Consider the following 12,676-nt stretch of genomic DNA (forward strand, 5'->3'; position numbering starts at 1 on the left):
AGCAGCTTTTATAGCTTAGCCTCGTTTCCTTCCACACCTCCACGTTTCTTGGTTGTGCCTGTTGCATACCAACACACAGCAAGCCATCACAAGCCAAATTACTATTATTAGTGAGCACTAACTATTAAGAGTTCAGTGCAAACTCCAATAAAACTAAGGAACCAATTATTTTACCACATCTATGGGGCACTGACCTGTTTGCCCGTTTTCCCTGTTCTCAAAGATCCTTCAGCCTGGTACCCAACTCTGTGATGAAGCCTGTTTAGCACCAGTGAAGCTCCCCACATTCAGACTGACAACGTTCTGAGCTGAGATGAGGGAATCAAAGTTAAAATCCAGCCCATCGGCATCCATGAGTTCACTGCGGATAATGGACTCCATGTCACACTCCAGGCTCCCATTGAAAATGTCCAGGTCCAAGTCACTGGGGAACTTCTCGTGTCCCATGACCGGGAGGTTCACGCTAGAGGAGTACAAAGAGGAGCCTGACAGCGGGTCAGAAAGTGTTTGCATAGACTGATTGACAGGTGACTGCTGATGTTTGGTGGATCCCAAGCTGTTGGAGTCACTCAAGCCTATGTTACTGATGGAATTGGACAAGGCACGGCTGCCACTAAGAGAGGAGTTGTGGGACTGGTGCTGGTGATGGGACAGGTTCTGATTGACCAGACCGCCCTGGCTGGACTGCGCGGCAAACGACATCATGGGGTCGTTGCGGAGCATTATATTCCTGCGGGAATTCTGGGCGGACACAGCTGTGCTGGCTTGTGACATGAGTGGGTCAGACTGTGTCATCATGACATCGCTGTGACTAAGCGCATCAGAGGTGAGGAGATCCTGCAGCGTCTGGTTGTTGTAATGAGAAATGGAAGAGAAGGTGGCCTGCTTGTTCTCCTGAATCGTCTGCATGGGCGACTGGCGGAGGGAATTCAGGGACGACGGCCCAAACACAGCGTTGTTGAAACTACTTGACGGGGAGCCCAGCCCTGAACCTTTGGAACCATAAGGAAAACTGGAGCTTCTCTGCATTATCCCTCCTGTGGGTGACTGCTGGGAAGGAGGGAGTGTTATATTGTCCAAGAGATCATCCATGAGGTTATCAGTCAGTCCATCATTCAAGTTCATTGTCCCAGCCATATCAGTCAACCTAGGCAACTCCACAGTGCACGGTTTGTTTACCGACGGGGACAAGCTCGATGGACTACTGTACAGCATGGGAGAAAGTGGAGCATCATCATCTTGAACATCATCGAGCTCGGTGCTTGCCAAAATTGGTGACAAGCGGCCACTGATCGTACTGGCGTTTGAATTTGTACGGGAGCGAAAATCTGTCCATGCGTCCAGCTCGTCGCTGCTGCGGGAGGTGGGACTCCCTGGCCACTTGGAGACCTGGGAAGGGCTGTCCTCACTTGTCTCCTGGGCTGTCTGCAGGGCTGCCTTTTTCTTCGCTGCCCGTCCTCTGCTCTTGGTGTACTTGTTGCTGTTGTCCATTGACACAGCGCGCCTCCGGGGCGCCTTGCCGCCTTTTCCACCATCTGGATTGATCATCCACCAAGAGCTTTTCCCGGTGCCTTCATTCTGCACCCTGACGAATCGGCTGTGGAGTGACAAGTTGTGCCGGATCGAATTCTGCAGGAAAGGAACAAAACAAAGCGTCAAGACCAGCACCCCACTTCTTTTACAACCCAAATCTCAATCATTAAACCAACATCCCATGATAACAGCAACATGAATAAAATCATTGGACCCTCCTGGACATCTCTGTGAATTTCTCAGGTGCTGGATATGGGAGGGCTGGACTGTGACATGGCAGCATCCTGCTGTAAAGCAAGCCCCAAGCTTGCACTAGTTGTGCATTCCTTGTGCCCATCTCCATACCCCTAAAAGCTTCATCCTAAGAGAAGGTGACATTGCTAAGAGAGTGACATTCCTGCTAGAAAGGAGCTAGATGTTTCTCCCTTACTTTTTACTCAGGACAAACTATTACTATCAGTAATCTTGCCATCAGTTCCTTGAAATAAAAACTGCAAAGGCACAACAAAAATCTGGCTGGAGGGGTAGTCACACTCATCGCAGCCTCTGCAAATGTCTTTTTAATTCTTCATCGGCACGTGTGCTGTATATTTGTTATAATAATTCCTGAGAAAACTGCAAGTGCTGTTGCTCCTCTCCCACAGGCACTCTGTGCATGACTAAGCTGTACTTTCTCTCTTGATTAGAGGCACCAGAATTATGCCCATACGGCAGTAGCTGGCCAGCTGTCCCCTCGCTATAGTATCCTCACCATCTTCAAAACATGATGTGACACAGTGTGCAACGATATCCCTGTCCCCGTAAGCTGCTGGATGCAGAGCTGTATGAAGCTGCTGTACACAGCCGGATGCTCCGTGCTGTACAGGATGCTATGGAACACAGGGCTCTCAGGGGAGCCTGCACACAGCCTGCTCTTGCACCCTACCTGCTTGCACTAGTCAGCAGCATCAAACTGCCCAAACACCACATTGGCCCAAACTGGTGATAACCACCTCAGAATCAGAAAGAGCCTGAGAAAACCAGCCCACGGTACCCCCAGAGAAACGGCACCAGATTTAAACCAAAATAACTGAGATGAAAATCCCACTCCACTCATCCTACTGATCTTGTGCTTAAAATATGGAAAGGAAAAGCAAATAGTATTTGTTAGTGTGAATGCTTCCAGGTTTGGTAAACCAACATTTTTTTCCCATGTGGAAATCCAAAAGATTTTTGGAGCGATCCCATATTCCTTTGAGAAAGCCCTTGTGCTATTCCTCTAAGCTTAAAGAGTGTAGAGTTCTTTTTTCTTAAATTTTAGCAATTAGCACGTGTATCTATGAAAAGAATAAGAGTATATTTGTCCTATTCACATCTTTTAAAAACACATAGTCAGCAAGACCATAACACAATCAAACCATTCAGAACAAGTGCCCTTCGTTTACAAAACACTGAAGAAACTCCAGATTTAAATGGGCAAAGAATGAATCAATCGACAAATCATTCACCACAATATTTGCATCCTTAGGAAACATGGATGCTTGACATAAATAAACTGGAGATACATATAAAGAAGTACAGCCCAGCTGTTTTTTAAGAACAATTCTTTTCAGTATAAAATGCCTTTCTTTCCTCATTGTTTTGTGGTTTCTGTCAGATTGTGAAATGGAAAACATGCCTGAAGTTCTCGCACGCAGACAGCAGACATGGTTGTGATTATCACTTAATGAAAAGAGAAATCATATGGACCACGCTTCAAAACAGCAACTGTTATGTTTTAAACAATTTACACAAAGCAACTGATTGGACTTTGCTGACATGCTCAAGAGAAGTTTGGGTCAGTGCCTCAGCTATAAACATTTCCATTTCTGAGTGACTATCATGCCATCAAAATATGGTGGATTGAGTTGCATCATAATAATTCTTCAGCCTAAGAAGGGGAAAAGCTTTTTATTGTTTAACTGATGGCATTTTAACAATATTTTGAGTCTGGCAACAGTCTAACTTCTAATAACTAGGTACCACTCCTTACTTTTTCAGGTTTCTCCCTGTAAAACTGGCTGGAGAACTGATTTTTTTGTTTTAAATAACCTTTCTTGATATTCCAGCTTGTACTGCATCTCTGCAGGTAGCTCTCACCCTCAGTCCCTGTAACTTCCATGGACAACCACTTGTGAGAACATCTTTATGGGGATTTTTCCATGTAAAGTCCAGGCCAGGCTTCAAAAGCCACAGGAGCTATGCTGTTCCCTACCTAAAAATGCTGGGTGAAAGAATACATGGCATCATGACTCTTGCTAATGAAAAATAAATCTCAGAGAGGAGAAACACCTGAGGTGGCATGTGCAGCGTGCCATGCACAGATATAAAAAAACTCATCCAAAGTGCCAGCAGCTAACAGTTTTCAGTCTATAGTATTCTCATAAAAGGGCTTATTTCTGCTGCTGGTATCCGTAGTATGAAAGTATTTGGCTTAAAACCATGAAAAATCCTAAATGGTAAAATTGTGAGACTGAGGCACCTTTCAGGATGAGGACTCCTGTATCTGTGGATATGTATATGCACATGTGTAATTTTCTTATTATATCTTTTTGCTCAGTGTCGGTTTTACTCAAATAATAAAAGAATGTAATAATCCTTCTGCATTGAAAATTGGTAGTTATAAAAAATCCAAGCAGTTTGTTTTCCTTTACATTAAGCACTATGCCACTTATAATCCTGCTTCTGTTTTTCTTTGCTTTTCTTCTGCAGGAAGATTTTCTTAAGCATAATTGTGGGCTAATTTATTTTTGTGTACCCCATCTCCACCCTCTGTTCAAACACTGCCTTAAAACCCACTACTTTCACGTAACCTCCCCCACTAACCTCTTCAGCAACAGTATCTGAGTTTTTGGTTTCTCCTTCTGTTGGGTGCCCTGCCAAATCAAATCAGAGCTGGATCCTATTATCCTTTCTCATGCAAGTTTTGCTACAGAAGCCACCAGGATTGACAACTCACATCAGTGAAGGCTGTTGCACTGTGCTACCAGGTGGCAATCTGGATGGAAATAACTGTATTTTCTACCTGTTTTCTGAGCTGTCAAAAAATATTCCTATCTGCTTAAAAGACAGGAAAGTATATGGGGACAATCACTGCTCACAACTACGGGCATTACTAATATGTGACCATGCAACAAACCACAAAGGAGGTGGGGAAGCAAAGAAAATACAGTTTATCATTTCAACCCACTGCTGATGAAATTAATGGGGATTTGTCTTTGACTTATGTGGGAGATGAATTAGGCCATGATGATGGAAATTTAACACATTTTTCCATGCCAAAATGCAATGAGAAACTTTAAAAGATCCATAAAGGAACCTCCATCATCTGTCCTGGAGACCATATGTAGATGGGAGAGATGCTAGCCAGGCTGCAGACAGCTCAGATACCACCGATGGGTACAACATATGGGCTGTACTTGAGCAGAGCAAAAAAGAAATATGATGAGCTCCTCCCTTTATTAGTGTTGCTATTTATACCACACTTGAAGAATGTCGTGTGCTCTACTGAAAGCCAGAGGACTGAGGTTCCTGCAGATAACATCTAGAGCATCATGTACTGCCCTGAGGCCAGACCAGCTGGGTTGAAGTCCCCTTTGAAAGTGGTCCTGCAAGAAGAGGGACTGTCCCTGGAGACAAGGAAGACTCAGGGCAGAACTGGTGTGAGCAGAGGGTGGTGCAGTGCCATAGGCAAGCAGTGCTGCTGTCCTCCCTTGGCTTAGGCTGATGGCACCAGGAGAAGGGGTGAGCTGGGGGCCAGAACAGCCAGGCCAGCAACACCAGGGCTTATGCCACTTCCCCCAAACTCAGGGACACGCTCTCAATTTCAACAAATGTTGATCCACTGCACTGTGTTTTATTCGGTTAGTACTCCTTGAGGGATCCAGCTACATTTTGCTCTCAGGAAAATCCCCTGAGATCAGCTGGCATGTCCTAATTACACGAGTCTCTCTCAATATTTTGATAAGACTGCAAACGGGCAAGCTGACAGAGAGGACACTCAAACATTTCCAAAGTGCCCTATCCCTAATCTGATACAAACAACTGAATGAGTCTCCCAAGGAGGCTGGGACTGTGTGTTATTTCAACACTCAGACTTGGTCAGACAACAGCAGCAAATGCTTGAGCTTTTAAAATGGAGAAAATTCCCCCTCCCTGTGCCCATTTCAGCCTCTTCCAAGCAGTGTTTACCTTGTGGAGCCTGTCCACTAACTCAGACACCAGCTGCAAGCGCTTCCACTGCAGCACAGAGTCTTTTTTGTCTGGAAGCAACATGTGGTATCAATTTATCATCCTCGACAACGCAACATGGAATCCACTCTCCTTAAAAATAAAATGAGAGTTGTGTAACTTAACTCTTAAAAGTCCCTGTTTTTTTGGTTTTTTTTTTTTTTTTGAAAAAGCCTGAAGATTAGCAAGATGAGGTGCAGCTGGTGGCTGATGAGTCCAAGTTACACACTGGTCTTTCTTTCAGTGTTTTGTAGTGAGTAGCAAATTTCAAATTTCAGATATGGGCTCCTAAACTCTAAAGTTAGAGCTAAAAATCAAAAGCAGTAGTTTAAAAAGTGGGATATTAAGACATGGTGGGAGAAAAACAAACACTATCTGCAGACCGATAAATGCTGCTAATGCTCACTTGGGAGAATTACACTTTATTTTATCCTGTATTAACATATATAATGTTTTTACTTCACCACATGAAGCTGTCTGGTAGCCATGCAGCAGAGAAAGGCATCAGATGTAATACCACTGAAAAGAAGCCATGAAAATAACTCCAGCTTAACTGAACAGAGGGAGTCCAGCTCCTCCATGGCTCTGCTCGCTCACTTGAATTTCAGTTTTCAGCTTATGTCATCTTGCTCAAAATGTTGTCACGCAGCTCTCGTTTGGGATGAACACCTCTAGAGACAGCTTCCACCAAAAAATTATTTTCTTTAAGAAAACCCTACTTTTTTGCCTTCAGTGGTTGACGAAACCAGAGTCTGTTAGTAATTCAATGCATTTTGCCCACCTGTTCAGACCAGTGTCTGTGCCTTCTCATGAAGTAACTCAAAACTTGCTTCAACTATCAGTCTTCACAGAATCATAGAATCACAGGATATGCTGACTTGGAAGGGACACATCAGAATCATCAAGCCCAACACCCAGCCCTGCCCAGGACACCCCAAGAGTCACATCACGTGTCTGAGAGCATTGTCTGAACACTTAAACTCAGACAAGTGATGCTGTGACCAGTTACCTGGGGAGCCCAACCACCCTCAAGATGAAAAACCTTTTCCTGATATTTAACTAACCCTCCCCTGGCACAGCTTCATGCCATTCTCTTGGGTCTTGCCACTGGTCACCACAAAGAAGAGATCAGTGTCTGGCCCTCCTCTCACAAGGATGCTGCAGACTGCAAGGAGTTCTTCCCTCAGTCTCTTTTTTCTCCAGGCTAAACAGACCAAGTGACCTCGGTGCTCCTCATATGGCTTCTCCTCAAGGCCCTTCTCCATCCTTGTGGCCCTCCTTTGGACACTCTCTAATAGCTCAGTTTTATACTGTGGTGCTCAAAACTGCACACAGGACTAAAGGCGATGCTGCATCAGTGCAGAGCACAGTGGGACAATCACATTTCACATATTTTACATTTTGTTTGCTTTAAAGTCCCCATGGAGATTCAGTTGCAAGTAAACAAGAAAACAGATGCAGTGGCTGAAGTTGCCAATTGTGTGAATGTACATAGGAATTCCTGGTGAAAGGGATTTGCAAGCCGAGGGAAGCTGATCTTTAGAAAGTACCAATCTAGTGGTTCCATACAGTCCCTTGCTGCCTAACTGCATAAGGCTGCAGTGCTACATGTCTCAAAGAACTTTGAAGTCCCAAAGTGGCCTCAGAATTTCTTCCTCTTTCCCATGAGCTTTTGCAAAACAGAAAAATGTATATAATTTAATAAAGTAGTGAGGGTGCTCTGCAGATACAGAAAAATCAAGAACTAAAATATAAAGAGAGTTCTCCCACAATATCTATCAGCCATGTTGTCCTGATATACCTCTTTTCCATATAAAACAAGTATTATGTGTTCCAGATTGTTATATTTTCCCTAAAGTATGGAAGCTGCAGGGACAAAAAAAGCATTAAGAAAATTACACACAGAAAAAGAAATCTTTTCTGACACCCAAAGTGGTTTTGATGTCTGATGTTTGGTATCATCTGCACGTTCCCAAGGCAGCTCCCAAAAATCCCACCAGCTGTTCAGCAGAAGCAGGCAGCCAGCACACACCAGAGTCCTGCAGGGTACAGCCCTTCACACCCAGGTGGCGAAGGCACCATCCTCACACTCCTGCATATGTGGGGTGACACAGGCTCAGCCCTACCCAAGCAGGCCCTCCTTCAGGAAAATGGAAAAAAAAAAAATCCCAGAGATTTAAGAAAGTCAGCTCCACATCTGAAGGGTGGTTCTGTGGTTTCCCCTCCTCATCCACTCTTCAAAGGAGTTTTCTGACCTTGGTGGTAGGGGAAGAACACCAGAAGATGCCTCCGCTCTGATCAGTTCTGCCTGCACCTCTGGCCATTGTCCCCCACCCCAGAAGAGCAGAGCCTTGAGAGATTTAAGCTCCTTGGGAGACCAGTGAGTCAGGAAAAGGTTTATCCCCCAAAATGTGCTCGAACAGGAGAGCAGCACACGGATCTGCCTCCTGTGTCCCGCACACGGGGCACTGCACTGTGCCAAATTCCAACAGGAGAAAGTGATTAGCAGAGGGAAAACAAACCCCCCCCGACACGCACACCACGCTCCCCCAGCTGCGCTGGCCACCAGGGCAGGCAGCCAGCCACTTGCCCATCACGGGGCTTTGTGCCCTCCTCTTCCAAAAGGAAAGCATCTCAAAGCATGGACCTATGGGAATTGAGTCATGACTTGAAAGTTTTTCCTAAAAAAAAAAAAACAGTAAGAAAAGTTAAAAAAATTAATTCTAGTTAAAACAACCACTGCTTCACTCTTTGCAAACAGTGATATTGCAAATTGCTACGCTGACGTAAATAAAACTTAGCTGAAAATATACACTGCCTGGAAATTGCCTCAGAGCACCACGCTTCCAGTTAGCAGAAAAATCTCCAGTTATTTTACAGTCAGGCTTGCTCTGACCACATGAGGACTCTAATAAATAACATTTGTTTTGCTGTGAGTAGAGCATGCTGGTTGTCATTTACACTGGGTGTTGGGAGACAGGAAGCAGAGTGCAAGGAAAACGCTGATATTTTAACACAGCTGTGGACCAGGAAGGTCAGGCTCTCCAGCAACCCCCCCCCAGCGTCAAGAGCCAGGTACCTCAGCACCCTTTGCCATAGGAAGTCCCCTAAAAATAAAATGTTATCCTCTGCATGCTGTGGCAATGCTTTTCCACATTAGAATGGGATTTGGGAATCAGGAGGCAGGCACTGCCACTGAGGTTGCTAGGGCACCTTGTCAAGAGACACCTTTTTCAGTCCCTTCCACCCACTTCATATTGTGGCTGCCCAAAACTCAAAACCACAGCTGATTTAAATAAAAGGATTTAAGTTAATTAAGAGCAAGAATTTACCGCGAGGGATTGCTCTTGTAAGGTGAAATCCCAAGGGAACTCATCACAAGCTTGACTGGGACATGAACAGAGTCAGCAAGAAAATGGGAGATGTTGCCCTTATTGAACTTAAGCCCAAGGAGCTGCATACAAAAAGGCTGCAATGGACTATCAGGGCTGGGTCTTTGCAGAGACAGAGCAAAACAGTTGTAATTTCTGTTCAGGAGTGGTATCACCAGCAGGTAACATCTTTCTTTTCTCCTATTGTTTTTCAATGGCAAGCCCTAGCATTTCAAGTGTTTCCACTGTAGGAACTTTGGAAATAACACCATGCTTTATTTGTGGAGCTTCTTCAGCACAGCATCACTGCATTTCTCCACCACACCAGAGAGCCCTCAGAGAAGTGCAAGCACACAGGAGTAATCAACCTGAACACTGTACATAACAGTAACACCCACAAAAGCAGCTACTCCTGTCAGCACAGCCCCAGTCCACCCCTGCTGAAGCTACTGAAGAGTCCTCCCAAACCTCAGTGGTCACCCAGTTAGACCTTAATGAAAACAATGCAATTTTACTGCAAGGCAGACTTTCATCATGAAGGCTTTGGGTTTGTATTGCTAGAAAGAAGATCTAGGGAGAAAAAAAAAAAGCTTCTGTTTTTCATTTCTTAGATGCAAAGATCTACGCATCATTGTGGAAGCCAGAGTGCTCAATTCTATTTTTACTCATTCTCAGCATATGGCTGTTACTATACATTGACTATTTAGAAACACGTATGGGCGTTCTTTCATGCCTTTATAAATAAATGTGAGTGATGCTACTGCTTATAATAATTCACTAATAATAGTAGCTTCCCATGGAAGATCATAAAAGCCTCTCACTGCTGAATCACCTATTATAAATCTTCATTTTTTGAAATCTTTTGCAGTCATGAGTTGATTTTTCTAACACTTTCTATGAAATGCAAGTAAACCAGCAACAACTCCCACCACACAGTGGCAGGGGAAGAATAAAATCTGTGTGGACACAGCATTCCAGGGTTCTGGAAGCCAAGCTCAAGGCTGCCCTGCACGCGGCTCTGCGAAGCACTAGCTCTGAAATGATAGATTGCTAAACACCCGGCCGGGATTAATTGGAAGTGTTGAGCTGCACACACTAAATTGTGAATCTGGCGACAGTAACAGCAAACATGTGACTGATGAGAGGAATAGATCTGATGCACTGTCGCCTGACTGAGTTTGATCAGGCCTCAGCAAGCCCTTCAGAAGCCAGCAAAGGCACCTGAGACCTTCTCACAAGAAAGCCCACAAGCAACCTCCAAACCAGCCCCCAGCATTTCTGCTCTGTCAGCTAATCTGAAACAGGACCCCTCTCCTGTGCTATTTTAAGCACATAATTACTTTCTTATTGAACCAGAAGATACTACCTGATTTTTTAAAAAAACAACAGTGTTTAAAATATGATGTGCTTCAGTGGCAGCTGAGGTGGCAAAGGGAATGGTCCTGTTCCACAGACCTGAGCTCTGGGGGAAGCTGGGGATGCATCTAAGCATGGCTCTCAGTGGGTCTGACCCACTGACTTTTACAGGCAAAAACCCCTTGGGAGCCTCCCAAAGGGCAGCTGGTGTGGGAACACACAGCTGTGACTGCAGTTACTGCAGCACTGCTGTGGACAGGGTGTGAATAAGGAGACAAGGGATAAGTGAACAGAACAACTTGAAAAACAGGTATCTCCTTCATGACTCCAGACTGGATAGCTACCAGTAAATACCTGAGCACTCTTCAAAATGTAATGGCAGCTGTAAAATATTAATGCCTTTTGAAAGTAGAAAGTGATCAGTTTTCCTTCTGATGTATTCTGTTGTGCATTCTGCTTTCATCCTGAGAATAACACATGGGTCCTCTCCAGCCTCTTGGTTACACAGATTCCTGTATTTTCCCCTCACTGGCATTGGGGAACATATTTTAAACACTGCACTTAAGAGTATATTTGAAGAATCCTACAGATTTGCTTTCTGTATACATAAACACAGCTCATGCTGTGCCAGATGACATGGGTGGACAAAAATACCCATCTCCACACTGTTTTTACAAGAACAGTAGCAAGGTGGGTTTACTCCAGCAGTCTTTCCCCAGCCCATTCTTTGATCTGACTTCTACTGATGCATTGCATCAGGGCACTCAGTCCCAAAACCAGGTCTGCCCAGAAACTCACCACCAAGGCATGTGAAGTTAGTTTCCATGCTGTGATGCCCTGGGTGTAATCTCCAAGTTGACAGCACTTGGTTCTTTTTCCCCTCCCTGTGGAAAAAGCTTTTCTGCAGACTTGAAACCCGGGCTAGTGACACCAGCCACCCTCAGGATTCCTGGGGAGAAAGGGGCACCTCCACCCAACATGCCCACCAGCCTGTCTTCTTGTTCTCGTCTGAGAGTGCCTGACCCTCTCTGCTGGTGGGGGTAGATCTGGCAGGCAGGTTTTGGGATGGTGACTCCCAGTGCCCAGGGCATGGCAGCCTCAGAGAGCTCCTCAGGACTCAAACCAAACTCTAGATTCATCCCAGCCTCACCTACCCCACTCATGAGCTGTTTTAGTTTTCATTGAACCTCACTTCACTCAGATGACTTGCATGTTACTGGTTCTACTGGATTTTGAAAATTTATTTTCTGTTTACTGCAGGGGCAAAATATACCTGAGGAGCTGACAAAAGGGAATATGACACCTATTACAATGCCAATGAATCAGCCCCTTGCTACAGAAAGCAGGACATTCCTGTTTCTCATGTAATTGGCAGCAGCACCATCCCAGAAACCTCACAATCCAAGTAAATGCACAAGTATGAAAATCATCTTTTTTTTTTTAAGCTGTTTACCTAATTTGAGAAAATAAGACCACCATCATCGATACAATCATAAACCCAAGTGCTGAATGTTGAGCCTAAAGCTAGACTGTCAAAATGCTTCAGCACTCAATGCTTTGTTCAAGCCCCACCCCAACACCAGAGCCTGAATAGCAGAATGATGAGTGGAGGAGCCTTTTCATGTTCTGGATTTGAACCTGTACACATGAGTAATCCCTCCTGAGGCCAACACTTGGGCCATGATGGGGTCCTTGTATTGCTCCATACATGCCTTTTTCAGAGGCAGCTGAGGAGCCACAGGGCAATGGGTTTTAGGACCTCGACTGTGTCAATAGCAAGAGTCCTCACAAGGTAATGTGACAAGAATTATCTTCCCTGTAGGATGCAGTCTGGTTGAGCTCCAGGTGTGGGAAGGACTGCACCATTGAAAGACACTTGCATCTAAAAGTTTACAGCATCAACAGGCAGACAAAGGAGCACTAACTCCATAAAGATTCCACAGAAAATAAAATCAGGACACTTGTTTTGCTTTCATTTGCTAGCACAAACCAGCCTTGTCTTCCCTGCCCTTTGGGACAGGCCTTGAGCCAACTTCACAGATACCATCTTATACTCTGGAAAATTCAAAGTTTTGACTAGCTGAATCAAAATCTATGCATTTTGGGGTTGCAGCAAATGTATGGACTCTGAGATGCCCTTACAATTCCTCCAGATATATTCTCTCTCA

General features: G+C 44.8%; 1 protein-coding gene across 2 annotated transcripts in view; it reads right to left on the reverse strand.

Annotated features, from left to right (window-relative positions):
• FOXO3 (forkhead box O3) overlaps window positions 1-12,676 on the reverse strand; it is an 87,818-nt gene that overhangs the window by 14,366 nt on the left and 60,776 nt on the right. Inside the window, exon 2 of one of the 2 annotated variants that reach the window (XM_066547131.1) lies at window positions 195-1,629. The exons of the other annotated variant lie outside the window; for it this stretch is intronic. Within the exon in view, the coding sequence (XP_066403228.1) occupies window positions 229-1,629 (1,401 nt within the window). The 3' untranslated portion in view covers window positions 195-228. The remainder of the gene's footprint in view (window positions 1-194; window positions 1,630-12,676) is intronic. 2 annotated transcript variants of the gene reach the window in all.

The sequence above is a fragment of the Molothrus aeneus genome, chromosome 3, assembly GCF_037042795.1.
Source record: "Molothrus aeneus isolate 106 chromosome 3, BPBGC_Maene_1.0, whole genome shotgun sequence".
NCBI lineage: Eukaryota > Metazoa > Chordata > Aves > Passeriformes > Icteridae > Molothrus > Molothrus aeneus.